General features: G+C 46.3%; 1 protein-coding gene across 5 annotated transcripts in view; it reads left to right on the top strand.

Annotated features, from left to right (window-relative positions):
• Window positions 1-14,998: 14,998 nt before the first annotated feature.
• Crebbp (CREB binding lysine acetyltransferase) overlaps window positions 14,999-26,399 on the top strand; it is a 132,287-nt gene continuing 120,886 nt past the window's right edge. For 2 of the 5 annotated variants that reach the window (XM_078024537.1, XM_078024536.1), the window contains exon 1: window positions 14,999-15,255. In XM_078024537.1, the coding sequence (XP_077880663.1) occupies window positions 15,171-15,255 (85 nt within the window). In that variant the 5' untranslated portion in view covers window positions 14,999-15,170. The remainder of the gene's footprint in view (window positions 15,256-26,399) is intronic. The other 3 variants (XM_078024538.1, XM_078024535.1, XM_078024539.1) reach the window with 3 other exon arrangements.

Here is a 26,399-nt window from a genome sequence, read left to right as displayed (position 1 = left end):
ACAAAACCCAAATGCAGTTGGTTGTTGTTGCTTACCTCTCTTAATCTATAGGTTCTCCCTTCGTCTGTTTTTTTTTTTCCCTTTGAACTTTATTTGTTAAAGACACCAGGTATGCCTTTTGCAGTTTCCCACAGTTTGGATTTTGCCCGTGACAACCTCTGTCCTCTGTTTGCTGCTTAGTTGGTAGCAAGATGCACTATTTTCTAAATGGCAACTTCCCTCAAGTTCATCTACAAGTTCAATACAACTTAAATGAAAATCCCACCTTTTTTGTCACAGTCTTTGACAAACTGACCCTAAAATTCATATGGAAGAGTAAGGAGGCCAAGAACCACCAGCACAATTTTGAAGAGGAAGAGGTGTGGGGGGAACTCTCCTCCCCAGACATCAGGAGGTACTTGGGTGGGAAACGTTGTAATATTGCTGCAGGATGATTGCGCAGAAGAGCAGACATTACCCACCAAAGAAAAAAGGATGGAGTATTCAGGACAGGAACCTGATTCTGTGTCAGGAAAAAGACGAAAGCCGATACCTACCTCAACTGCACATGCTATGCACACACACAGTCCCAGAATGCATTGAATATTCCTTGCACATTTCCAGATCGCTTTCCAATGTGTGAAGAGCTCCAGAAGGAAAACTAGGAGCCCATCTTTATGACATCAGGGTAGGAAGGTTGTATCTTCAGCTACAAACACACACCAGGAAAGGCAAGAATAATACATTTCAAGACCTTAAAACTGAAAACTGCTGTGTGAAGAAACATACCGCAAATGAAAAAATGAGACAGACAGGAGGAAATAGCTACATAGGGAGGATCAACATCCAAAATTTAAAGAGAAACTCACTAATGAATAAGAGAAAGATGACCCCAATAGCGAAAGAGTAAAGGATAAGGCATTTTGTAGTATATAAAACTCCCCCCAAATACTCAATATTAAAATATAGAGACACTGTGGTTGGGGGGTACAGCCCAGTGGTAGAGTGCTTGCTTAGCAAGTGCAAGGCCCTGGGTTTAATTCCCAGCACAAACAAAAACAAAACAAAAATCATCGTTTTGTCCCCCAAAGACTTGAAAAAAAATTAAATGAATGAAAATCAAGTAAATCAAGTCCAGTAAATAATAGCCAGTGTTGGCAAAGCTATAGAAACGTGAACAGCATACATTGCTGGTGGGAACACAAAGTGATCACTTCATTTTGGAAAGCAAATTGGAGATTCCTCTTAATGTTGAGGAGGGGTACATCCTCTGGACCAGACATCTTCCATGTGCCCCCTCAACGGATGCTCTCCACCACCCCACCTCACCCCCATCCTTGCCTCAGGAGGCTGACTGCCAGGTGCTGTCATGCCCTTGGCCTTGGGTTCGCCAGCAGCCAACCTGACAGAACACAGGAGAGGGAGATCAGGGTATCTGCTCACCCAAAGCCAGCTGAATCCCTTAGCTAAAGATTCCTCCTGTTCAGGAGGCCATCTCTACACATTTGCTCACCTTGCGGAACTGGGCAGCCTTGCACTCCATGCCCCTCGGGTCCGGGAGGTGGTGGCAGCTCAGCTGCTCTATGCTGGAATAGCTTATGTGAGCGATTCCTATATGAAGAGCTTTGCAAGTTAGCTTCTAGAACACTTTTAGTGTTCAAGTGGTGCCACTCTCAGGTGCACACCGAGACCTAAACGGAAATATTCATTGCAACCCTTCTTGTCATAAGAAAAAGTGAAAACAAACTAACTGTCCTTTAGGAGGACTGTAAGCAAATAGAATGTGATTGTTCTTGGGATAGAATTCAACCTAGCAGTTAAAAGAATGAACTAGAAGATACCATGTCGTATCCATTAATATGCCTGGTATCAAAAAGAAAGACAGAAAACCCATTCTGGTGAGGAGAAACTGGAGCCCTGTGCACCGCTGGCAGGAATGTGAAACGGTGCAGCCACGGTGGTCAAGAGCACGGTGGTTCCCCGGACAACTGAAAATGGAAATCCCACCTGAGGCAGAAATCATTCCAGCTCTGGGCATATATGGCAAAGAATGGAAAGTGAGACCTCAAAGACAGGTCAGTGCACCTGTCACAGCAGTATTCACAACAGCAAAAGGGTGGAAGCAACCCAGTGTCCACTGGCAGATAAGTGGATAAACAAGGTGTGGTATATGCATACAGTAAGCCTTAAAAAGAGGCAATTCTGACCCACACTACAGCAGGAGAAACCTGGAGAAGAGTGGAGGTGTGCAGGGTTTCAGGGGAGAGGGATGTGCAATTATTGTTTAGTGAGTGCAGGGTTTCCCGTCAGGAAGATGAACTGTTCTGGAAGGGGCTGGGGTGTAGTTCAGAGGCAGAATGCTTGCCCTGGGTTAAATCCCCAGCAACACACACACACACACACACACACACACACACAAATTCTGGAGCTAGATGGAGGTGAGAATTTCATGGCCCTGTTTTAATGCCACTGAACTATACACTTAAACATGGTCAATTTTATGTTATGCATATTTTACCACAATTAAATATAAACATAATATTGAGTGCAAAGAAGCAATTTCCAGAAAGAATCATGCAATATGCCATTAATATAAAATGTCTAAATATTCAAAACAAATTTTACTAATGGTTGGACCCCTAGGTCATATCAGATGAACCGTGTGGACTTGTCATCTTGGAGGATCAGAAACATTCAAGTATTGGCAATGGCGTGTGCTTTCACTTAACAGAAATTCATGTCATGCGTGATAATGACCCACCTCCAGGAAAGTGCCAGCCTGCAGAGATGAGGGAGGAAATGGGGAATGGCTTTAGCCACTGGTGTGGGGTTTTTTTTTTTTTTTTTTTTTTTTAGTTGTAGGCGGACATAATATCTTTATATCATTTTTATGTGGTGCTGATGTTTGAACCCAGTGCCTCACATGTGCTAGGCGAGCACTCCACCACTGAGCCACAACCCCAGCCCCCTGGCGTGTGTTTTCTTTTCTTTTTTCCTTTTGCCTTACTGGGATTGAAACCAGGGAACTCTACCATTGAGCCACATCCCTGGCCCTTTTTATTTTGCTAATTGCCCAAATTAGCCTCAAATTTGAGGTCCTCTTGCCTCATGCTCCTGAGTAGCAGGGATTATAGATGTGCTACATCTGACATGTTATTTCTTAAAAAAAAAAAATCCAAAGCTGAGGTGGCAAAATGTTAACATTATTTAACCCAGTAATGTATTTATGAGCACCTGTGTATCGAGAGCCACAGCCGAGTCCGAATGGCCCCTGGCATTTTGCCAGAAGGAATGGTTGAGAGGTGACGCCATTGAGCCATTAAGATGATGATAATTAAATTAAACTGTGTATAATTGCTGTGACTGGATGATGCTGGATTGAAACCGGCTGTGTATTCAGTTGTATATAGACCCCTGCTGTCCGGCAATAGGGAGGCTCCTGCTGCCTCCGCTACTTTTGAGTTCTCTCGGAGTTCCCCTTGAGTTCCGGTTGAGCTCTCCCGGGGATTCCTGGAGCGTTCCCGTTGGTTGGTGAAGTTCCAATGGACAGAGTTCCAGTTGGTGTGTGGTGTTCCTGGAAGGGCCGCGCGGGTGGTGTTCTCGGGAGTTTGGGCAATAAAGGAGTTCCTGTTTGAACCTACAAGTGCCTCATGGCGGCTCAGTTATTTTGTACCCAGCCAGACTGCGGCACCTGAGTATTATTTTTGGTAACTTCCTTGAAATTTTTCATGAATAAAAATAGAAGAAAAGCAGTGCCGGTGAGCCACCGGTATTGGGGTCTGGTTCAGGAGGCTGGGCTGGGTGGAAGAGGTGAGTAGGGTCAGGTTAAAGTGTGAGGCAGCTCTGCCACAGTGTGGATCTAGGAGAAGGGGTCAAGGCCAAATATGAGATGAAAGATTCAGGAGGGAAGATAATGGGCAGTGACAGCACGTCCTCTCAAGAGAGGCAGGGAAGGCTGAGCCGCAGAGGGAGGAGAGGAAAGGTGTGCATCTCCTCACTGAGGCTTCTGCTTCCCCATTGCAACCCCAAGTAGGCCTGAGAGAGCCTTTGTGTGCCAGGTACTTCACACACCTTCATGTTCCCTCACCTGAACCTCAGTCCCTTCTGCAGATCAGAAAGGGTTAGTCTTTGCCATAGCTCAAAAAACAAAGCAAATGGGCTGGGGTTGTGGCTCAGCAGTAGAGCGCTTTCCTGGGATGTGTGCAAGGCCCTGGGTGCCCCCCAGCATCACATAAAAATAAATAAATAAAGGTATTGTGTCCAACTACAACTAAATATTAAAAATAATTTTTAAAAAACGACAAAGCGAAAATTTGGGATTTGAACCCAATTCTACCTCAACGTCCCAAATATGTAAGCTCCACCTCCCTCCCCAGAACACATCCTGCCCTCTTTTTGCTGAAATTTTGCCCTCCTTATCCTACCCCCGTCCCACCTGCTCAGATCCAACCCTGGCTCTCTAAATACTCCTACCTGCGGGGAGGGCATTATTATTTTGTGTTACCCTGACTTTTCTTCTTGCATCATTTTGGTGGGCACTGTGTTTGTTTTTCTCCCCACTGTTTGCATCACTTGATGGCAAAGTTCAAATCTGATGTTTTTACTGTAAGCATAGAAAGAGACAATAAAGACCAAATTGCAGAATCAAAGCCTTTGGGACAGGAGTCTCCTGTGTCTCTCCCTTGCTAGCAAAGCAAAAACCTTCTTTTTCCTTTTTCTCAAAACTGTGTCCTCATTATTAGATTGGCACTGAGAAAAAGGACCAAGCTTTTGGCAACAAATTTGGCACCCCAGATGGGACCTGAGATCAGCCCCCACTCCGGCTTTCTTGGACATGCCTGGCTCTCCAAGGAACCCCACTTCCGTGCTGAGGATGTAAGGCAAACTCTTTGAAAGCTGACTGCTGGTAAGTCAGGAGACAGGTGAGTGTGCCTCAGGTCAAACCAGAGGAGCTATGTCTCATGATCCCTGCCCTATGTATGCCTTGTCCAGTCACCTGCCATCTGTCACTGTGGACCTCTGAACTGCTCTGATGCTGATTGCTCCTGTCCATGTCCCACCTGATAGAGAACAAGGACTTTGGGTTACTTCCTCAACTTCAACCCCTTTCAGCAGGAAGCAGTTTGGAGATGTCATCGCCCATTTCTTCATAGAAATGGAATGTAGAAATTGACAGTGGGGAAGTGAAACAGTGTCCACTTTATGCTTTGAATATAGGCCTTGCTGCTCTTCCACTGCATCTGGTCTTTAAAAGGACATGTTTCTTTCTCTTCCTCTCTTCCTGTTCCTCCCTAATCTCTCACCTCCCTAATCTCAGGGGAAACAGGATCACCTTTCTTCCCCATCCTAGGCAGATCTTTCTTTCCTGGAGTATACATACCCATTGTAGGAATGAAGTAACCCAGACTTTGGGGATGGCACCAGAAGACCTCAGAAATGACCATCTCCCAAATTAACAAGTGAATCACACCTCCAGACAGAGAACACGTGGAATGTAGCCTTTGAGTCACCTCTTAGCTCCTGTTCCTACTGATGGGCAGAATCACATCACAGCCTCTGAAACAGGAGTTCCCTGTGCTTCTCCTTTGCTAGCAAAGCAATAAACTTTCTTTCTCCCTTTTCTAAAAAAAAAAAAAAAAAAAAAAAATTGCATGAAGTCCATGTCTTTGTTTTCGTTTTGTTTGTTTTTCTCCAATACAGCAGCCTCCCTTTTCTTTTGTTTTAATTTTGAGAAAGGGTCTCACTAAATTGTCAAGGCTGTCTTTTAATTTAGTGGTCCTTTCGGCCTCAGTCTCCTAAGTAGATGGGATTACAGGCCTGCACCACATCACATGGCAAAATCCAAACCAAGTTTCTAAGCCCCTTGTGTTTCTGGATGGATGTCCACCTCAAACCTAATTTAATCCTTTCTTTTTAATATTTTTTTTATTTGTAGATGGACACAATGCCTGTATTTTATTTATGTTTATGTGGTGCTGAGGATCAAACTCAGTGCCTCACACATGCTAGGCAAGTGCTCTACCACTGAGCTACAACCCCAGCCCCTAATTTCACCCTCCTGGTGGCTTTGGGTCCAGACTTTATAGAGCTACCTTCCTGAGGAGGGAGAATGGGTAAGGTGTGCTGATATGCAGAAAGTAGCAGCAAGGGATAGCAATGCCTGGCTTCTGGGTGTGAGACCGGTGTGGTAGCACAGAGTCCTGAACTCAGAAGGAGCTTTCACAAGGCTGAAAGCTCTGGGTTGCTGTCTTGAAATTCCTAACACTTTCTGAACAAGAGACTCCATGCTTTCATTTGCACTGGACTCCCCAAATGATGGAGCTGGTCCTGTGTCCAGGTGCTTGACCCAGGCAGCTGATGGAAACCAGGGCGGTTCCCTGGGAGGCAAAGCACATGAAAGAGCTGGGATGGGGAGCTTGTGGCACGTGTGTAGAGTCTGCTGAGCAGGAAGTATGGGCAGGGGTCTGAGGCAGGCAGCAGTTGGACAGGGGGCTGGGGCTTAGAAGAAAGGCCCTCCTTCCTTGATTTCCTGTCCTTGCAGTTCAGCCTGTGAATCTAGCCCCGTTTTCTCCCTCATTCCCTGGCCTAGAGTTAGAAAAGCCTAGAGTTATCAAGTACATCAGTTCCACCCCGTCCCGTCCCTCATCTAGGATTGAGGGGCTGACTCATTAGCCCCTCTCTGCCCTGCCTTGTCTCTCACTTCCTTTTTATTTAAAAAATAATTTAGTTGTACATATACAATACCTTTATTTTATTTGTTTTGATGTGGTGTTGAGGATTGAACCAGGGTGTCTCACACATGCTAGGAGAGCGCTCTGCCACTGAGCCACAACTGCAGCCTTCCAGTCTGACTTTTTAAAAAGCAGCTTTATTGAGTTATAAATTGCATCTCATGCTACTCACTGGTTTGAAGTGTAGATGTCAGTGGTTTCTAGTGTATTCAGAGTTGTACAACCACTGACACAGTCTCAGGACATTTTCATTGCCATCACCATCTTCATCACCAAGAGGTACCCCCATCTCCTGTAGCCACTGTCTGCCATCACCCTGCCCCGACCCCTGTAATCTCTAATGTGCTTACTATCTCTATGGACTTGCCCATTTTGGACATTTCATATAAATGAAATCATACAATAAGTGGCTTTTTGTGTCTGGCTTCTTCCTGAGTATAATGATTTTGGAGTTCTCTCATGTTGTAGCGGGTATGAGTGTGTGGTCCTTTTCATGGCTGAATATTATTCTGCCATGTGGATAGACATTAGGTTCGCCCATTATCAACTGATGGATTCAAGTGGAAAAACTGTGACCCTTTTTTCTCAAGAAGCGTTTTCTGATTTATTCCCACTTTTCACTCTTCTGCATACTCCTTCCCACCTCCTTCTCTAAGCTCCTGAGCCTTCTGTAAATAGGGATTGTTTGGTCATTTAGTGTGGTTTCTGACACGGGGGAGGGTGTTGGTTTGCCTCCTGTTATAGACAGGAGAGGAAGAGGGGGCATCCTTAGCGTGCACCCCACTGAAACCTCTCAGTGGCTGGGTGGCTTGTTCTTCTCTGGACTTGGTTCCTTGTCTGTGATAAGGATGAGTTTGTCCTGCAGCACTGTGGGAAGTGCTCTCCATGTGAAGGCGGGGCAGTGGCATCAGCAGTGGGCTGTGAGGCCCAACGAATGGGTACAGGCAGGACCCCACCCCCTTCCCTTGCTAGTTCCCTATCCTTGTCAGAGTTCAGGGTTCTTTGATGAAACTCAGATTAAAGAGAGAAAAAACAGCAAGAAAGAAAAAATAGATAACAGGAAGGACCAGAGGAACTGATGGGGAAGACAGAGGGAGAGCAATGACCTGGGGGGCCGGGGAGCAGGCTGCACTTCAGGGTTAGTCTTGGAGAAGCTGAAGAGTAGGGGTATTGGAACCTGAAGACCTGTGACCCAAGATTTGCCCCGACATGTCCACTTCAAGTGGTGGGGACTGGGTATTGGCATCGGATTCACCATATTAGGTCTGGTTCCATTTTATCGAAGTTTTGATTCTGAGGCAAAGCTGTTTAATTCCCCCAAAGAACCTGTGCCTGCTATCAACCCCACCCCAGCTTAAACTCCTAAGCAGGTTAGGATCAACCCCACCCCAGCTTACACTGCTAAGCAGCTTATGAGATTCTTCTTGTGACTATATAAAGCTGCTCTGTGAGTGCTGACAGGCTGCTGCTCCCCTGGAGGGACAGCCCTACTGGTTTGCCTCCTGTTACAAACAGTTGATCTCTTGTGTGGGATTCCTGTGTGTGGCCTGGTCTTTGGACTTTGCATGAATTTTGAGTGTCTTTTCATTGGTGCCGTGACTCGGATAGGCTCTCCCATTGACCTTGCCCTCCCTTTGGAGATCTGAGCTGCTTTGGGATCCTACACTTGGTCTTAGGCTGCCCTTACCACAAATTCACCTTCCATTTCACCCACTGATTTGGGTAAGTTTCCCTGCCACCGGTCAACAAAAAAGACCTGTGGGTCCCGGGAAGTGACAGTAGAACATCCAGCACTCCCAGGATTCCTGTTCAGTTAGGGGCACTCCCAACCTTGGCTGTCAGAACTACGGTTAGTCCCTACCATCGGCCGAGTCCACAAGCTCAGAAGGTCTCAACCCTGGCAAAAGATCTCTTTCTGGGTCTTGATATTCCTTTGGCTCAAAGCCCTGGTGCCAGTCACTGAGAACCCTACAGACCTTAGTCCCAGCTGCCCTCCTGAGGCAGTGGGGACTCCCAGAGTGGTTAGCTCTTCCTCCTTTAGTGTGAGAAGACAGAGGGACACCTCTGCTCTCCCTGTCAGCTCCCTCTCTTTCCATGGTGCAGCCACCTCTGCCATCCCCTTGGACACCCCCTTGGGTTGCCTTTTAGCAAATTTAGACTCACTCCGCCTTACACCTGACTTAAAGGCACAGAAACTAATTTGTCTCTGCAACCAAATTTGGCCTCTCTATACCTTAGACAATGATTCTAAATGGCTGCTTAACGGCACTCTAGGTTGCAATATTTTAAGGGACCTTTTTAACTTTTGAGAGTGCTCAGGGAAATGGAAAGATGTCCCCTACCTTCAGCCCTTCTCTTTTCCAAACGGTCCCTCTGCTCTTTCTGCTCTCCGGCCCAGGTTCTCTGGCTCTTGAAACTCTCTCTTCTCGACCTCAGGACCCTCCTGAAACCCCAGACTTCGACCCTACTGATGGACCCCCTCCCCACTGTTCTCCACCTTCTGCTCTGACTCCTCCGGGACCACCCTCACCTACTTTCAGGCCACCTGTTACTCTTGCTCTTGCACGGTCCCCTCTACCCAGCCCATACCTCTGCTTCCCCTTGGTGAAGTAGCAGGGTTAGAGGGAATTGTTCGGGTACAGTTCCCTTTCTCTCTTAGTGACTTCTCCCAAATCAAAAGAAGGTTAGGGTCCTTCACCTCCAATTCTTAAGGGTACCTAAAGGAATTCCAATATCTAACCCAATCATATGGACATATGATCCTATCTAACACCCTCCTACCTGAGGAATGCAGGCGAGTTTGGGAGCAGGCCAAAAACTAAACCAATGAGGTCCACCAAACCTCTCCCACTCTCCCAGTTGGCACTGAGGCAGTTCTGATGGTGACCCCAACTGGAATTAAAATTCAGCTGGAGGGATCACCAGTAGGAACCAATTTATTACCTGCCTCGTGGCAGGACTAAGAAAATCGGCCTGTGAGGCCATTAACTATGAGAAACTCTAAGGAATTATTCAGGACAAAAATGAAAATCCCTTGGGGCTAGGGATGTGGTTCAAGAGGTAGTGTGCTCGCCTGGCATGCGCGGGGCGCTGGGTTCGATCCTCAGCACCACATAAAAATAAAATAAAGATGTTGTGTCCACTTGAAAAAAAAAAAAAGAAAGAAAGAAAACCCCTCAATGTTCTTGGACCATCTTACAAAAGCCCTTTTACAGTATACCAATCTAGACCCTGAAAGCTCAGACGGGAAACAATTACTAATGACCTACTTCTTCTCCTAGAGCTTCCCCAACATAAAGGCTGAACTCAAATGCCTAGAGAGGGGACCCCTAACTTCTCAAGAAGAGGTTCTGGCAGTGTCTTTTAAGGTATAAATGAGAGAGATAAGAAGGACCAGATAAGAAATACCAGATGCTAGCCAAGGCCTTTCAACCTACCTAACCATTGGTACTCAGCATCCCTGCTCCCTAGGAAGCAGCCAGGGGGACACCCTGCCCTTGCTTCAAATGTGGTCAAATGGGTCATCGGGCCAGAGTGTGCCCAAATCCTCAAAAGCCTCTTGGTGCATGTCCAAAATGCCATCAGAAAAGACAGTGGGCTGTCAACTGTCCTCACACACCAAGAGGCACTAAGCTATCCTGCTCTGATATCTTTCAAGTGGATCTTCTAGGTCTGGCAACAGATGATTGAGGAGTCCCGGGATCCCCTTACCCGACCACTACCATCACTTCTCGGGGGCCAGGGTAACCATTGTGATAGCAAGTAGGCCCATCTTTTTCCTCTTGGACAGTGGAGTCACATACTCAGTCCTAAAGGAGTTTTGGGGACCTACCTCTCTTTCTGTTCCTCTATTGTTGGAGTAGAAGGAACACAGACCAGCTCCTAAAACCCCTTTGCTTCACTGCATACTCCAGGGCATTACCTTTTCCCATTCCTTCCTTGGTGATTCCCCCACTGCCCAGTTCCTCTCTTAAACAGGGATCTCCTAGCCAAAGTTGGAGCTTCCATTACTTTCACTCCTGAGTCTCGCCTCAACCCCAGCTAGCCTTTGGTTCCTGTCCTGCTAGTACTCCAGACAAATTCCGCGGACTCCCCTTACCCATTACCTGCATCAGAGGTTGATCTGGAAACTCCAAAACCCCTCCATAGCTGCCCACCACCCTCCCTTGATAATACATTTCAAGCACCCCACCTATTTCCTAGCATGACCCCAATACCCACTTTTCTCCAGAGCCTCAGGGGTCTCAAACCTTTAATCTCTGATCTTCTCCAAAAAGGTCTCCTACACCAAATGGTTGAACTCCCCTTTTAACACATACAACCTAGCAGTAAAGAAACCAAATGGATCCTACAAACTTATGCAGGATCTTCACCTCATCAATACAGCCTTAATCCCCATTCACCTAGTAGTTCCTAACCCGTGTACCCTCCTCTCTTCCATTCCCTCACATGCCATTCACTTTTGGGTTTGGGACTTAAAGGACACCTTCCCTTAAACCCCCAACCCCAGGATGTTTTCACCTTCACCTGGACAGACCCAGGCACTCACACCTCTTCCCAGTTAACTTGGACTGTCTACCCCAAAGATTAGAGATAGTCCCGTCTTTTTGGCCAAGCCCTTTCTAGGGATCTATCTTCCCTCTCCTCTCCCCCCCCCACACCCCCTCTTCTTCACTAACCTCAAAATGGAAGAAATCGTTTTGCGTAATCTTAACTACCCCCTCCGCAGCCAAACTCGAGGGCCTTCCACACTGGATTCACAACTCCCAACTCAAACTGTTCACATCTCATTATATGGCAACCCCCACAAGACTTCTGTCTTTGTGCATCTCCAAAACCAGTGAAACTCCCTGCCCATTCCTAAAGATTTCTCGGTCAGAGGAGTCTACTACAAAGACTATCAGCCCCTGATGCCCAACTCCTCCAACTCCAGAGACTCTGCTCCCACCTAAAACCCTCCCTGACCCCCTTTACAGTAATGAGATTCTTCACCTCTAACCAGCAGGAAGAAGCTACAGAAGACCATTGTTTGTCCTCCCACCCCATCTATAAAAACAAAAAGGAATATTGGCATCAGATTCACCATTTTAGGTCAGGAGCCATTTTTTATTATTTAGATAAAGGTGGACACAATATCTTTATTTTTTATGTGGTGCAGAGGATCAAACCCAGTGCCTCACGCATGGTAGGCAAGTGCTTTACCTCTGAGCCACAACCCCAGCCCAGGAGCCATTATAACTAGAGGTTCCAAAGTTTCTATTCTGAGGCAAAGCTAAGAACATGCCTGCTATCGACCCCACCCCAGCTTAAACTCCTAAGCAGCTTATGAGATTCCTCTTGTGGCTATAAAGCTGCTCTAAGAGTGCCAACAGGCTGCTGCTTCCCCTGGAGGGACAGCTTTGTTGGTTTGGTTTGCCTCCTGTTACCTACAAGAAATCTCTTGTGTGGGATTCTGGAGTGTAGCATGGTCTTTGGACTTTGCATGAACTCTGTGAGAATCCTTTCATTGGGTCCCCCAGTTTCCTCCTCTGTAAAATGTTGTGTGACTCGGTACCCTTTCAGTTCAACAGTAGGGAATCAGAACTTGTGTACCTTGCAGTGTGAGTGACTTATCAAGCACTTCTCTGGGTTATGTGGTGTCTCCATTGCCCCACCCCAAGGCCTCTAGACACCTTGTTTCCTCTATAGAGCAGTAGGTTGGCTGGGGCCCACCCTTCTCAGAGGCCTGGAAGCTTCCAGGACACAGGGGACCTGACACTGTTCATCACTTATTTCATCAAATTTACAAACCTACAGCCCTTGCCCTACCTATTGTAAGATGGACACTGGGCACATTCAGATGCAGGGTGTTGCTAACCCCATGTCACTCTGACTCCATATGCTCCCTGCAAAAACTGATTCTCTGAATATTGTGACTTCCAGGGTTTGCTACTTTAACTTTTCAAATACAGTGTATAGGGATTTCTTTATGTTTAGCACAGTGGCAATGCCCTCAGGAAATTCTAAAGAGATATTTGATGAATAAAAAAAATATGAATCAACGGGGCAGGGGGTATGTTATATGCTCAGAGTTTGTCCAGAAGTGATGTTGGGGCTTCCCAGAGAAGATGACATTGAAACTGGGTCTTGGAGGAGGTTAGACTTGGTCAAGCACATGTGCTTATCAGCACAGGATACAGCATTTATAAAAGTGTAAAATGGCCTGAATGGTTAGAACTACTTAGTGACTGAGTGTGCTGGGATGCTGATGGTAACATGAGCAATGGAAACTGGTAAGGACAGATCCAGGAGTGCAGGTGTTGAAGGGCATGAACATAAAAAGTAGATCACTCCATCTTGATGCTGGAGGCACATGTGTGTAAACATGTGTATGACCATGTAGGTATACAGTTTTTGACAGACTTCATGTATGTTCTTAGTGATCTGTTTTTCTATGTATAGGAGCTATTTGTTTTAAATATTTCAAATTCTTTTTTTTTTCCAGGAAGTTAACTCTGGTGCCACATGAGGAGAAACCGAAGCTCACTGCACACTTAAGTGACGAGTTGCCACCATAGTCTCCAGACCCTGAGGGACAACGTCAGGGCAGAGGGGCAGGGAAGAAGGAGCTGTTTCTCCAGGTAAAGGACCTGGGTAGACTGGCTGCTTCCTGGGCGGAAGAGAGGGAGGAGCCCACTTGACTCACAGATTTCTGGCTCAGGAAACTAATGCTGGTGACACCTTCAAGATGAGAACTTCAGGGAGAAGCTGGCAAGTTTTGAGGGGCAGATAAAGAAATGAGATGGGTACACCTTAGTTTTGTGGACGTGTCCCATGGGCAGTGGCCATTGTGTGCCGGTTTCCAGGTGTCCCATCCCTGTTTGGGCACCCTCGAGGGGCCAGGAGGTTGTTCGTGGCCCTGAGTGAGCCGGGGGCTTCCTGCCCTCAGTCCTGACGCGAAGGCCCTTTTTGACCCTGGCAGGCAGAGCTCACCGCCTTCCTCTTGCAGTTGAGGGTGTCGGAACTGGGCCCCATCACCTTGTAGTTGGAGACAGGCGCCCAGGACCCCCGCGTCTTCTTCGCTTTACTTGGGGAGGGAGCTCGAATCTCGCCCTGTAACTTCTTCCCATCGTGTCCTTGGAGAAGTTGCTCTGCTCCTTCCTGCCTCAGTTTCCCCATCTGTAACATTGGTCGGCCGCCCCGAGGCTGGCCTGTAACCTGTAGAGGCCACTCCGCTGGCATGCAACGAGAAGTGGCACGGCCTGGCCTGGGTCCTTCCTCGGCGGTCCCGCCCGATGTCATCGTGGAGGATCGCGGACAGGGACGCGAGGAGCCGGAGCAGGGGCAGAACGCGACAGCTAGGTCCCGGGCGGCGCCGACTCCGCGCCTGGGGGCCTCGCCTGCCGCCTGGCCGTCCTCCAGTCTCAAGCCGGGCCCCGGGATAGCCGTCAGAACAAAAGTGGTGACTCGCTTGGCTTTTGGCGTCCCGCAGGCCCGGCCCCCGCGCGGCAGCCAGCCGCCCCACGCACGGCCGCCGTGCCTTCGGCTCTTCCGCTCGAACGCGCTCGGCTCTTTCCGCCGCAGCCGGCGCAGGTGGAGGGGGCGGGGCGGGGGCTGTGCGTGGTGACGCCGCGGGGGGGTGACGCACCGGCGTGCCCCGCCCCCTCCCCCTCCCCGTTCAGGCTCTGGAAAGAGAAGAAAAAAAACTTTCTTTTTTTTTTAATTGAGGAATCAACAGCCGCCATCTTGTCGCGGACCCGACCGGGGCTTCGAGCGCGATCTACTCGGCCCCGCCGGTCCCGGGCCCCACAACCGCCCGCGCACCCCGCTCCGCCCGGCCGGCCCGTTCCGCCCGGCCCTCGGCGCCCGCCCCGGCGGCCCCGCTCGCCTCTCGGCTCGGCCTCCCGGAGCCCGGCGGCGGCCGCGGCGGCGGCGGCGGCGGCGGCCGCGGCGGCGCGGGGTGGGGGGGCCGCGGCGCGGCGGCGGCTCCGCTCGGCGCATTGTTTTTCCTCACGGCGGCGGCGGGCCGCGGGCCGGCAGCGGAGCCCGGAGCCCCCCGGGCGTCAGGCCCCGGGCTGGTTCATTAAGTGGGGCGCGGGGGGGTAGTGAGGCGGCGGCGGCGGCACCATGTTCCCGGGCGCCGCCTGAGCCGCCGGGCCGGGCGCCGTCGCTGCCAGCCGGGCCCGGGGGGGCGGCCGGGCCGCCGGGGCGCCCCCGCCGCGGAGTGTCGCGCTCGGGAGGCGGGCAGGGCATGAGGGGGCCGCGGCCGGCGGCGGCGGCGGCGGCGGCGGCCGGGGGCGGGCGGTGAGCGCTGCGGGGCGCTGTTGCTGAGGCTGAGATTTGGCCGCCGCCTCCCCCACCCGGCCTGCGCCCTCCTCGGCCGGCCCGCGCTCCCGCGCCCCGCGCCCCGCGCCCCGGCTCGCAGCCGCCGCGACCCCCGCCCGGCCCTGCGCTCGGGGCTGCTTCCGCGAGCGGGCGAAGATGGCCGAGAACTTGCTGGACGGACCGCCCAACCCCAAACGAGCCAAACTCAGCTCGCCCGGCTTCTCGGCGAATGACAGCACAGGTGAGCGGGGGCCGGCGCGCTGTCAGCGCCCGCCGCGGGCGGGCCAGGCGGGCTGCGGCGCCGCTGGCGTGCGGGTCGGGCCGCAGTCGCGGGGCTCCGCAGCCTGCTCGAGTGCGGACTGGGAAGTTTCTTGGAATGTGCGCCTTGGAACGCGCTGAGCAGTTATTTTGAAAACTTTTTCTGGGGAGGGTCACCTAGTTGTTCCTTTTCCAAAACCCCAAACTCGGTTACCAAGATGTCATCAAAGTGTCTGTGGTGTGTTTCATTTACATATCTAACTTTAAAACAAAGTTGGCAAATTTTTAAATCCCTCCGGACTTCAGTCTGCCTTTGAGCTTGCGTTGCATTTACCATATCGATGTAAAAAAAAATGTTAAGAAATGTAAGGATTCTGATTTTTCAAGAAATTAGAAGTATACCGACCAAGTCATCTTTTTTCCCCTCATGAAGCAGCTTCCTTAGAAACTTTCTTGGAGAATGATATCAGGTGTGCAAGCGTGCTCAGTTCATTCAGTCCCTCCGAGTTGCTCTGGGCTGGTTCCTGGGAACGTTACCAGCGAGTCCTGCTTCCTCTTCGAAGCTCTCCTCTGCGGTGGAAACTAGGCGCTGTTGCGAACGCTGCCATCTCAGCGCAGCCTGGCTCCTCCAGCGCAGTCTTATAGTGGTAGCATCCGAAAATCAGTTTCTGATGAATGGGTCCAAATTGAATTGCATTGCTGCCTTCAGATTCGTGCTAGACACAGCTGTTCAACTTGTGAAACTATTTCTGTGACTGGCCACTAATGTATTCAAAAATCTATTTCTACTTTTGAAACAAAACTGGAATTTTGTGGCTTCAGTGTGACTACAGTTCCTGGAATCCAGCTGTGAAAGGTGTCATGTAATATTAAGTTAATGTAGAAATGAGGAAAATGATTTTTAAAAAAAATTAGTCTAAAGGAGATTCTTGTTGAATTAAAATTTGTTCACCAGTGGGAAGGAGTAATGACTCTCAAGTGTAAAAGTCACTGATAATGCTTTTCTTTTTAACTGGTTAAAAAGTTGAGTTTGACTTTAATTTTATAAAATCAACTTACCGATGTGAGAAGTATGGAAAAACAATAGGTAAAATGCTTTTCTGCAGAACAGATTTCATTTGCTTCTTTAATCACACCATGTTTGAGTAAAAAGTCGTCAATTATGTGAAATGTAGATAATACTAGGCAAGTTCTTGTACCTACTGTATACATCAAGCCGTTTCCAAGATGGAGCCCCAAATAGATGGCCTTTTAGGGGTGGTTTCTCTTATTTTTTTTTTTTAAATATTTATTTATTTTAGTTCTCGGCAGGCAAACACAACATCTTTGTTTGTATGTGGTGCTGAGGTTCGAACCCGGGCCGCACGCATGCCAGGCGAGCGTGCTACCACTTGAGCCACATCCCCAGCCCTGGTTTCTCTTATTGAGCTATCAGCTATTAGTGTGCTGCTAATCACAGTAGAGGTTATCAGAAACGACTTTCCACGGGTAAGTACTTTTCCCCCCTTCCTTTCCAGTTTTGAGCCCGGAAAGTTACAGAGCAATCTTATTTCCAGATGAGAAACAAAAAGTAACCATTTTTAATGGCTCTAATCTAAATCATCCAAAAACTAAAATGATCATATTTAAATTGAGTCCTTGGTTACATATAAATCACCATCACATTATCATGAAAGGGTGTGTTGTGGACTCCTGAGCACCTTAAACAAGGGGAAATCTTCAGGAGTAACTGGTAGTCTAATATATCCAGTAATGAGATGGACCGAGATCTTAAGGATGCATATTAAGCAAATAAGGGCTTAAGTATTTATATTAAATACATTGAAAGGAGTGAAGGTGTTTGGTTAGTTGGGACAGAGAGGCCTAAGAAAACATTCTTGAGGGACTTAATCTTTTTTTAGTGAGAAGATGTCTTGGGCTTCCAGGAGTATATTGAGCCTAGTGGAGCAAGATGTGTGTCTTGCACACATGATCAAATTTGAGGGAGGGGTGCTCTGTGCCTGGGAAGAGATGTAGGGTTGGAAGGAGAGGGAGATGGCAGCCTTGGAGCCTTATAAACAGGAGTAACATGGAGTTTTGTGAGGACTGGCCTGTGAATCCCTTGGTACTCCTTAGGTGCGACCACAGGGATGGTAGTAAGCCTAAGAGGGTGACTCTGATTATGGAGCTTACCAGCCAGGGCACTGCCTGCAGTGTACTCTAGTAGGGCTAAGTGGCATCTGAGTGATGAATGCCATTGTCACTAGTGACCGACAGTAGTCACCACTGAAGGCTGGGGAGAGCTTGTGAAGAATATGTGGAAAGAGGGAATGTGCTCCAGAGGAGAGTAGCAAGAGAAAGAAGGAGAAGCAGTACTTGCCATGCCACTAAAGGAGCAGCTCTGGAGTGGCAGAGTTTCATGGTATCAATGTTGATGAAGTAGCATTTTTTAGTTGTACATTGGAGTCTTAAACAGTGTCTCAGATGCAATTTTCCTTTTCTTGGCACCCTTTAATAAGAAATGAGGACTTTGTTACCCATACTATGTAGTTGGTTGTATATTTTAGAAAATTTTTTCTTTAACATGTCCAAAATAAAATAACGTACCAGTGTATTTCAGCAGCAGGGATTCATGATGAATAGGGTAAGAGAAATAAATGAGCAAGTGGTAGACTTTTTTCTTTCTTCTTTTTTTGGTCAACTTTATTGTGGCAAAATTTGTACAAGTAAACAACTTAAAAAGTTTTAAAAATTGTTTTGTGAAAACACAACATAGGTATATTTCATCCTATCCTAAAGAGCTGTAAATACATTTTATAATGTGAATGCTCTTTTGAAAACATTTAAGTTTTTTTAAGAGATGGGGTCTTGCTATGTTGTCCAGCTGGCTTGGAACTCTTGGGCTTGAATGATCCTCCTATCTCAGCCTCCCAAGTAACTGGGACAACTCTGCACCAGACCATGAATCCCTTTAAATTTTCTTGTGATGGATACAATTACCAACCCACACATCTTTTATAGCCAGATGACAATCTTGGTTGCCTGTGCAGTACTTTACATATTGGAGTGCTTTCTCCCTGTCATCTCCCTGTGATCCTCACTCCATTCTGGGGGGTGGGGGGAGAGAAGAAATTACTACTGCTATTTTCTAGGTGAGGATCCTGGTTTCAGAGAGGTGATCTGCCTAAAGCTATAGGAAGGGTCAAAATCAGAACCTAGATTGTTAAAGAATTCTGTATATTTAATTTGTAATTCTACATCTATAAACATTGAATTTGCTTGAATCACAAACCCACGAGACTCTGGTATTTGGCAAGTTTCAGTACCATCACTCCAGTCAGTTAATTAAAACCCTGTGGGGAAAGTTTATAACTGGCTATGGTGGAGTGGGGGAGTAGGGTGTGTTTTTCCTAGCATGGATCCCCTTTTCTTCTGGTTCAGGTGTTGTCCTCCATTTGAATCATGAGGGCTCACACACCTATTTACTGCAAGGGGTAATTGAGAAATACTAAAGTTGTTTTACCTCATCGCTAAGTCCTGTATGAATAGGAAGAAAAAGCTTTTATGGAGACTTTTGAGGGTCAGGATTTCTCATGATTTTGCCTCATATGCCCCAGTAAATTCCACCTTTATGTATATGTAGAAAGCATCAATCAGAAATAAAAAGAAGATCTTAAGAGTAGAGGGAGGAGGGGTGGGAAAAGCTGGGGTCATCGGATGAAATGGAGTAAATCAGATTCCATGTATGAAGGATTTTGTCAAAATGAACCTACTTAATATGTAAAACTATCGTGCTCTAATAAAAAGGTGGGGGGAACTTTTTAATAACTTGGCAAGATGGAGAATGCCTGTGGCTCCACTGGAAGCCCCTCATAGGTTAAGGCCAGTCAGTGTGAAGCATGCCAGGGGGGCCTCAGACAGAGCAGAAGGTGGGTATCACTCCTTGTTTAACCTTCGGAGTTGATTCTGATTCCTAAACATAATTGAAAATGACTTGGCTTAATCCTGCAGTCGGAAGTTGATGCTTAGATCTTTAGCCTGTGTTTTTACACTTTTAAGATCTGCGGTTACAATTGTGTTTTAAAGTATGTCTTTACTTGGGCCTCTACAAGTGCTGACTTTGTATTTTTACTTAATGTGTTTGAAAACAAAATTGTTAGCGTTTGGCTGAAGTGTGCTTACTTTGTTTAGGTGAAATGTACCTTATTATGAGTTTGTAAAGACTAGGAAAGCTTTCCAGTTTAGTTCTTGGGGTCACATTAGTGAGGGCACCACCTCTTTATCTTACTGCAGCCAGCACTTGGAGCGTCTTCCAGAAAATTAGAGGGAATGTTAAGAGGTGTTTCTCCAAAAAAAGGCTTTGTGCTCAGAGGCTGTTGGTTCTATCTGAGGGCTGTAGTGCGGACTTTCCAGAGCCTTCATGTGCTGGGGGCACTGAGGGACTGGAGTTTACACCATTCACAAACCTTGTTATCAATAGAATCCCTTTTTTATGCTGGGCATGATGGCTCACTTCTGTAATCCCAGCAGCTTGGGAGGCTGAGACAGGAGTTATCATGAGTCCAAAGTTAGCCTCAGTAATAGTGAGGTGCAAAGCAACTTAGTGAGATCCCGTCTCTAAATAGAATACAAAATAGGCCTGGGGATGTGGCTCAGTAGTTGAGTGTCCCTGAGTTCAATCCCTGGTACCCCCCCCCCCCACCAAAAAAGAAAAAAAAAAAACAACCCAACTTTTTTTATGTAATATGTGGACCAGCTAACTTTTTCTGTAAAGCACATATTTTCAGCTCTGTGGGCCATCTGGTCTCTTGTTGCAACTACTGTACACTGCCATTTTGGCAAGAAAACAGCCATAGATAGTGTGTAAATGAATGGGCATAGCTGTGCCTTTCTATGACATCCAGGAGATTTGGCCATGACCTTACTTGATAACCTTGATGTGATGGTGGGACTCACCCATTTGAGAGCTCTGGGCTGTGCTCTGAGCCCATGCTGTGTGCTGGCCCTGACACTCACCAGGAGGTGAAGCCAGGGGGCAGCAGGGTGAGATGAACAGTTTGGAGTTTAGTAGGATCCTCTTCCTCTGTCCCTCTTGTTTCTCTTTAACAGTTTTATACATCATTTAAAATCAAGTAAGTTTAACAAAAAGCTAGGTAACTTCGTAAACAGATTTCTTTTGGTTCTTTGCTGACCATTTTGCTTTTTGCTGATCCCATGGCATCTACAGTATTCTCATTCTGTGCTGTGGTTGGCTGGTGTTTGGGGTGGGTCACATCAGGTCTTTGAGCCTCAGTTTTCTCAGCTGTAGAATGGAGATCATAATGATTTCCATATCAAAGGGCATCTGAGGGTGGACTGTGGTGGTGTCTGGAAGAGGCCTGATCTGAATCTAGCATTTGCAGTTACCAGGAAAAGTAGGTGTGCCTTGTCATTGCCTGACTTGCTAGGAGTGCTGGCCCAATGGAACTGAGACCTGTTGGTTAGTAATTCTGGAAACAGCGACAATAGTCTTGTGTGCACGTCCACAGAGGCCCTTTTGCAGGCACATATGTTGTGTAGCCTGTTACCAGACACACAGCCAGGAATTCTGTAATCAGTGCCGCTGATTTTGCCTCCATTTCTAGTGTTTTTTTTTTTTTTTAAGTTTGTGTGTGTGTGGGTGTGTGTGTGTTGCTGGGGCTTGAACCCATGGCCATGTGAATTTGAGGTGAGCACTCTACCAACTGAGCTATGCCCCCAGTTTTTTTTTTTAAGTGAGAACATGATAGCCATGAAATTTTAAAATTAGAAAAAACTTAAGTGTGTCATGTGTTCTGAGAATACTTAATAATTCTGAAACATAGTCCATGGACTATTTAAGCAATAAATGAATATCTGATTCTGTTTCTTGCTGTATATATTATAATTCAATTTGAGGTACACTTTGGGCAATAGCAGCGTACCAGAGGATTTTGGTAGATTTCCTTCAGTAGCTTAGAACATTATTAATAAGACTTTGAGGCAAAACTTGAGAAAAGAATGTAAAACACACTCAGGTGGGGCAATCCAAAGAGGTTGTATTTGTTTCCTGCAGAAGTCTAGGGCTGGGGCCCAGATTGGGGCAGTACCCTGGAGTTGGGGGCCTTGAGTAGTTTGGTTCCCTTCCCCTCTCTGCTGCCTCCCCAGCCTCTTCTGCTATGCAGGCACGCATTTGGGTAAACCTGCTTGTCTTCTTGGCCTCCTAGGTTGGGAATAGCATCCTGGACCTGACAGTCTTGTGTCCTTGGATGTCACTACAGGTTCTGACCCTTGTCTAAGTCCTCTTCTAGTTGTCCCAGTCAGTCTCTGGGAAACCTTCACACTCCTGGGCATGCTCTCTGGCTTCAGCACACATGCCCTGAGCTACCTTCAGGCCACTAAGGCCTTTCCCTCTGTGTGTATCCCTTCTTTTCTGAATACATCCATCTTCCACGGGCTTTAGTGTGGCCTATCCACAGCTCCTGCTTCAAGTGGGGGAAGAGATCTACCCTCCTCATTCTGTATTAAGCTTGGTGTTCAAGAGAACTCTGACATTGATGGGAAGTGTAAGCATTGCACAAGTACCCCACAGGTAATAAGCTTTCACATATTTCACTTTCTCTGTTGAGTGCTGGAAGAGGGATCGCAGGGTCCTGTAGAAGCTTCCTGGAGTAGACAGTCTTGCATTTGAGTTTGGACTTTCTTGAAGGGGTCTGAGTATTGTCTGAGTGTGGCACTTACAGAAGGGTGTGGGGAAGATGTGGAAGTAAGCAAGGTGCCCCTTGCCCTTGTTAAAGTTCTTAGACAATGTGGAGAATGACTGTTGCTAACCTTTGAAAAACTGCCTTCAGGGTATTTATTTTCTGGTTCTAAATTTAGGAAGCAAGACTATTTTTGAGCTGTGTTTAAAAGTTTAATTCCTTTTTAAACTTACCCTTAAGTATATTGGCTATTGGCCTCTGTGATGTGTCTCCCTCCCTATGTTTCATTTACATTAATCAAAGGAGTGTTTAGTCCAGCCATTTCCAAGAACAGTAAAATCTAGTGGTGAATATTTGTTCTTGAGTACCTCTGCCTCCCTCCCTCCCTCCTCTCAGCTCTGGGTTTCCATCTGCTACTGTTTGGAAATGTCTTAATTTGCTAGTCTTGCTAATATACCTTATCGTATTCCTTACTGGATAGTAGATATTTTCTGGATCTTCACCTCAATCAGCCTTTTGAACTTAAATAATCTGTAATCATAGAAAATGAGCTGTTTAACGGGGTTGTACAATTCTGTTAAAGCACAAGTTCTTTTTATAGTATTTAAGCTTCCCCTCCTCCCCATAACTAGCTAGGCTTTTTCTTACTAAAACTGTACCACCTGTACATGTCTTAACTTTATAGTTAGACTCTCCAGTGAAATATCAAGAAAAATAAGCTGCTCTTCTTTATGACAGTCTGTGGAGACGGCTTGTACAACATTTCAGCAGAGCGAGTTTTGGTCTTTGATTACAAACTGAATGATGACTCTCGGGAACTATAGGAATCTAATAATTAGGGTTTGCTTTGACAATTATGGACTATAAGAGCTTGACCCAATTCCTTTGGATTAAAATATTTTGAGTATTTGTCACCTGATTAAAAGTAGAACCTTGTAAGCATGACTCAGAGTTGAAGGAAATGTCAGTGCTTTTTATACTGGGAGCACACAGTGTGATACTCGGGAAGGAGCCCTAGCTTCAGCTCATTGGACGCACAAGCTGAGCTCCCAGCCTACTCACTCATGACTGGGGCTAAAGCTTTCACCTCTGAGTTTTGAGGGACAAGGGGTACTTGCACTTGGATATGTGTGTGGGAGGGGGGATGAGAGAGAGAGAGAGAGAGAGAGGGAATGAGAGAGAAGAGAGAGGTTTCTGCTGCTGTACTCCACTTTTTCCTACTTCGATTAACTTTGTGTGTGTTGGGCTACTATGGTGCGTGGCATACTGCCTGTTGAGACAGCCATTATTATTGTTTAGTTGTGTGGGAAAATATCAGACACCACCTACTTTTCAGGCCAGTGAGGATTGGAATGATACAGGTGAGGACCTAAGCCAGAGCCAGACCTGCAGAAGCTTCTTACTGAAACAGTAAATAGGAAGCTGTTGCTTCTGCTTCTTTTGCTTCTAGTACCAGGTCTATTGCAGTTTCAGTTTCCAGTTTGCAAAAGAATGAATTAAGAGCTGGATTCAGGAATCCTACAAAATTGGTAATAGTTTGATTTACTTTGATTAGTCTGTGTTGGCAGTGCAGCTATTCTTCATGGCAAATTGAAATCTTAACTAAATGGAACTTTTTCTAGTTGTTGTTTCATAACAAGGACGTGATTTATTTTAGGTTAGACCTTAGAGTGAAAGAAAAAGCAAGTATAGAGAAATGATAAAAATCATCTTTCTTTTTGGAAAGCCGAGTCAGAGGAGAGAATGGCTTTGGGATCACTGTCCCAAAAGGACTGGTTGAAAGGAGTGCCAGTGAGACTTCATTCCTCTTTAGTTTGGCTCCCACTAATTCCAAGAGGAATGGGTTCAGATCTAGGCTGTGTTGAGAATTTCCTTTTCATACAAACTCTATAATGGGAAGTTCTTTCAAAGGAGATTATTCTTTTTTCCATTCTCCTAGATATTATAGGTGTGGTCCTTTATATTTTTTTACTAGTAGAAATTATCCCAGTGTGGACAAAGAATTTCCCTCCTGATTTGTGAGTATCTTTATACTTAATCTTAAACCTTTAGTAAGTAACTTTTATTGGAAATAAACTGAATGCATAAAATATTAATAGTTTTTCTGTGTTGTTTTGGTCTTCCTCTACTGTTGTGGGAGTTGGGTTTTGTTTGAAGAGCAGGACTTATCTTTCAAAATAGTTGAACTTATCTTGAAACATCTTCAGGGAATCATTCAAATGATAGAAGGAGAAGTCAGTGTTCTAGTTCTCACTGATAACTTTCTTAGTCTCCGGTATGTGAGGAAAAAGCATTCCATCTCCACAGCCAGAGAAGATCTGGGCATTTCTCTTGTTTGAGAGATGACACTGGTGATAATCTCTAGGTCCTCACTGTCTAGTAGAACTGTCTGTGACAGTGGACATATTCTCTGTCTGCACCACCGAAGACTGGAATGATGAGCCACGTTTGGCGTTGTTAATTAAAATGTGCCTGGTATTCTATAGGGACTAAATTTTTTTTTCTTATATCTTTATTTTGTTTATTTTTATGTGGTTCTGAGGACTGAACCCAGTGCCTCACATGTGCAAGGTAAGCACTCTACCACTGAGCCACAACTCCAGCCCCAGAGACTAAATTTTAAATTTAAAAATATTTTAATTAAGTAAATAGCCCCATGTGAATAGTGACTACTGTAGTAGTACAACTCTAAGTACATGTGCTTCTCCTGTTAGTTGAATTTTTACTCTAAGATAATTATGACCTGCAGGAATAATAATAAATGCCGCTTTTAAAAGGACTATCTTTTAAAGATGGAAGACACTTTCAGAAATATTTATAGCTTTAGTTACTCTCTTCATGGGTTATCCACTCAGAAAATATTTTGCAAGAAGACTGTGTGTGTGTGTGTGTGTGTGTGTGTGTGTGTGTGTGTGTGTGTGTGTTCGCGCTAGGGATTAGAACCCAGGGCCTCGTGCATGTGAGGCAAGCACTCTACCAATTGAGCTATATCCCCAGCCTCAGAAAATATTTTGTAGATAGTTGTATGGGCCCTGATGATCTAGTGGGGACATCACAGACCTGAACTCTGCCTTCTTGTGGTCGGGGGAAAGAATTCCTGGGAAGCCAAGTATCACCAGGTGTGACTTTAGAGGGGAGGCACTGAGCATGACAGTGTACAGGACAGCGACTGAGCCTGTGGGAGAGGCCTCTTGGGCCTAAGGATGAAGAGGAGATGGCAGGTGGTACTTCTCTGGGCATAGGGAATGGCATATTAGCAAGTGTGAAGGTCTGGAGGTGTAACCTCTGGATTGTTGTTTTAATAGTTTTTGTGAACACTGGTTTTGCTTTTTGATTATATTCTTTGGGCCACCAAAATTTAGGTAACTTCCTGTTGCCTCTGTGAGGATGGAGACTGCCCTGGGGGAGTTGTTTGGGCCTGGGATCCTGTATCAATTCTACTGCTTCATTATTTCATGCGACAAATATTTCAGTGTGTATTATATGCAGGTCATTCTATTGGGTTGTGGTGATAACAGTGGTGACAGAAGCTTCTCTTGCCTCATGGAACTCAGAATTTAGTGGTGTGGTCAGGCAGCCTGCCAGTCCCCACCAGTGACTATCATTCAAACTGAGGTCATTGTCTGACCAGTGGAGCTGGGTGTTTCAGGTGGGTGGGCAACTTGACAGAGGGGGAACATGGGAACTGATTTTAGGAGGCAGGTTGGGCATCTGGAGATGAGGTAAGGTTAACAGGAGCCTTGGATGTCAAATCAGGGAGTCTAGGTCTTTTAGGGCTTAAAGAACAATACAGTTTTTTGAAATACTGACCTTGCCCAAAGTGACTGGGGAGATGCTATCATGATTTTTTTTTGTTTTCCTAGACGTATGGATCAGCTTTTCCCAAAGTCCACTTTTCCATCTAAGCTCAGAACTGCAGAAGATTGACTACTGCCTCTCTACCCCTAATCCCATTTTGGGGAGGAAAAGAGCCACATGAAAGCAGCTCAAGAATCAGAATTAGTGGTTATATTGAAGATGTTAGGGAATTTTGGTACAGATAGATTTTTTTAATGTTAAAAGTTATTTTTGAACAGATAATGTATTTATATGCTTCAAAATTAAAAACAAAACAAAAAACCAGACTTGGTGAAAAGCCTTCCTCCTTTGTCTCTGGAATCACCTACCCATAGCAGCCTGCCTCAACTTTGCTTAGATCTCATTCTAAGAGATGTGCTATGCATCACTAAGCAAATATAGTCTCCGTATACTCTTTTTTTTTTTTTAACCTTTATTTCACTTATTTATTCTTATGTGGTGCTGAGGATTGAATCCAGGGTCTATGTGAGGCGAGTGCTTTATCGCTGAGCCACAACCCCTGTCCCTCCATATACTCTTTACCCAAAGAGCTTATATGTGATGTTCTGCAGAGCCACAACCCCTGTCCCTCCATATACTCTTTACCCAAAAG

The sequence above is a fragment of the Ictidomys tridecemlineatus genome, chromosome 10 (assembly GCF_052094955.1).
Source record: "Ictidomys tridecemlineatus isolate mIctTri1 chromosome 10, mIctTri1.hap1, whole genome shotgun sequence".
Classification (NCBI taxonomy): Eukaryota; Metazoa; Chordata; class Mammalia; order Rodentia; family Sciuridae; genus Ictidomys; species Ictidomys tridecemlineatus.
The sequence above is the reverse complement of the archived record's forward strand: the minus strand, read 5'-3'. Positions and strand labels throughout refer to the sequence as shown.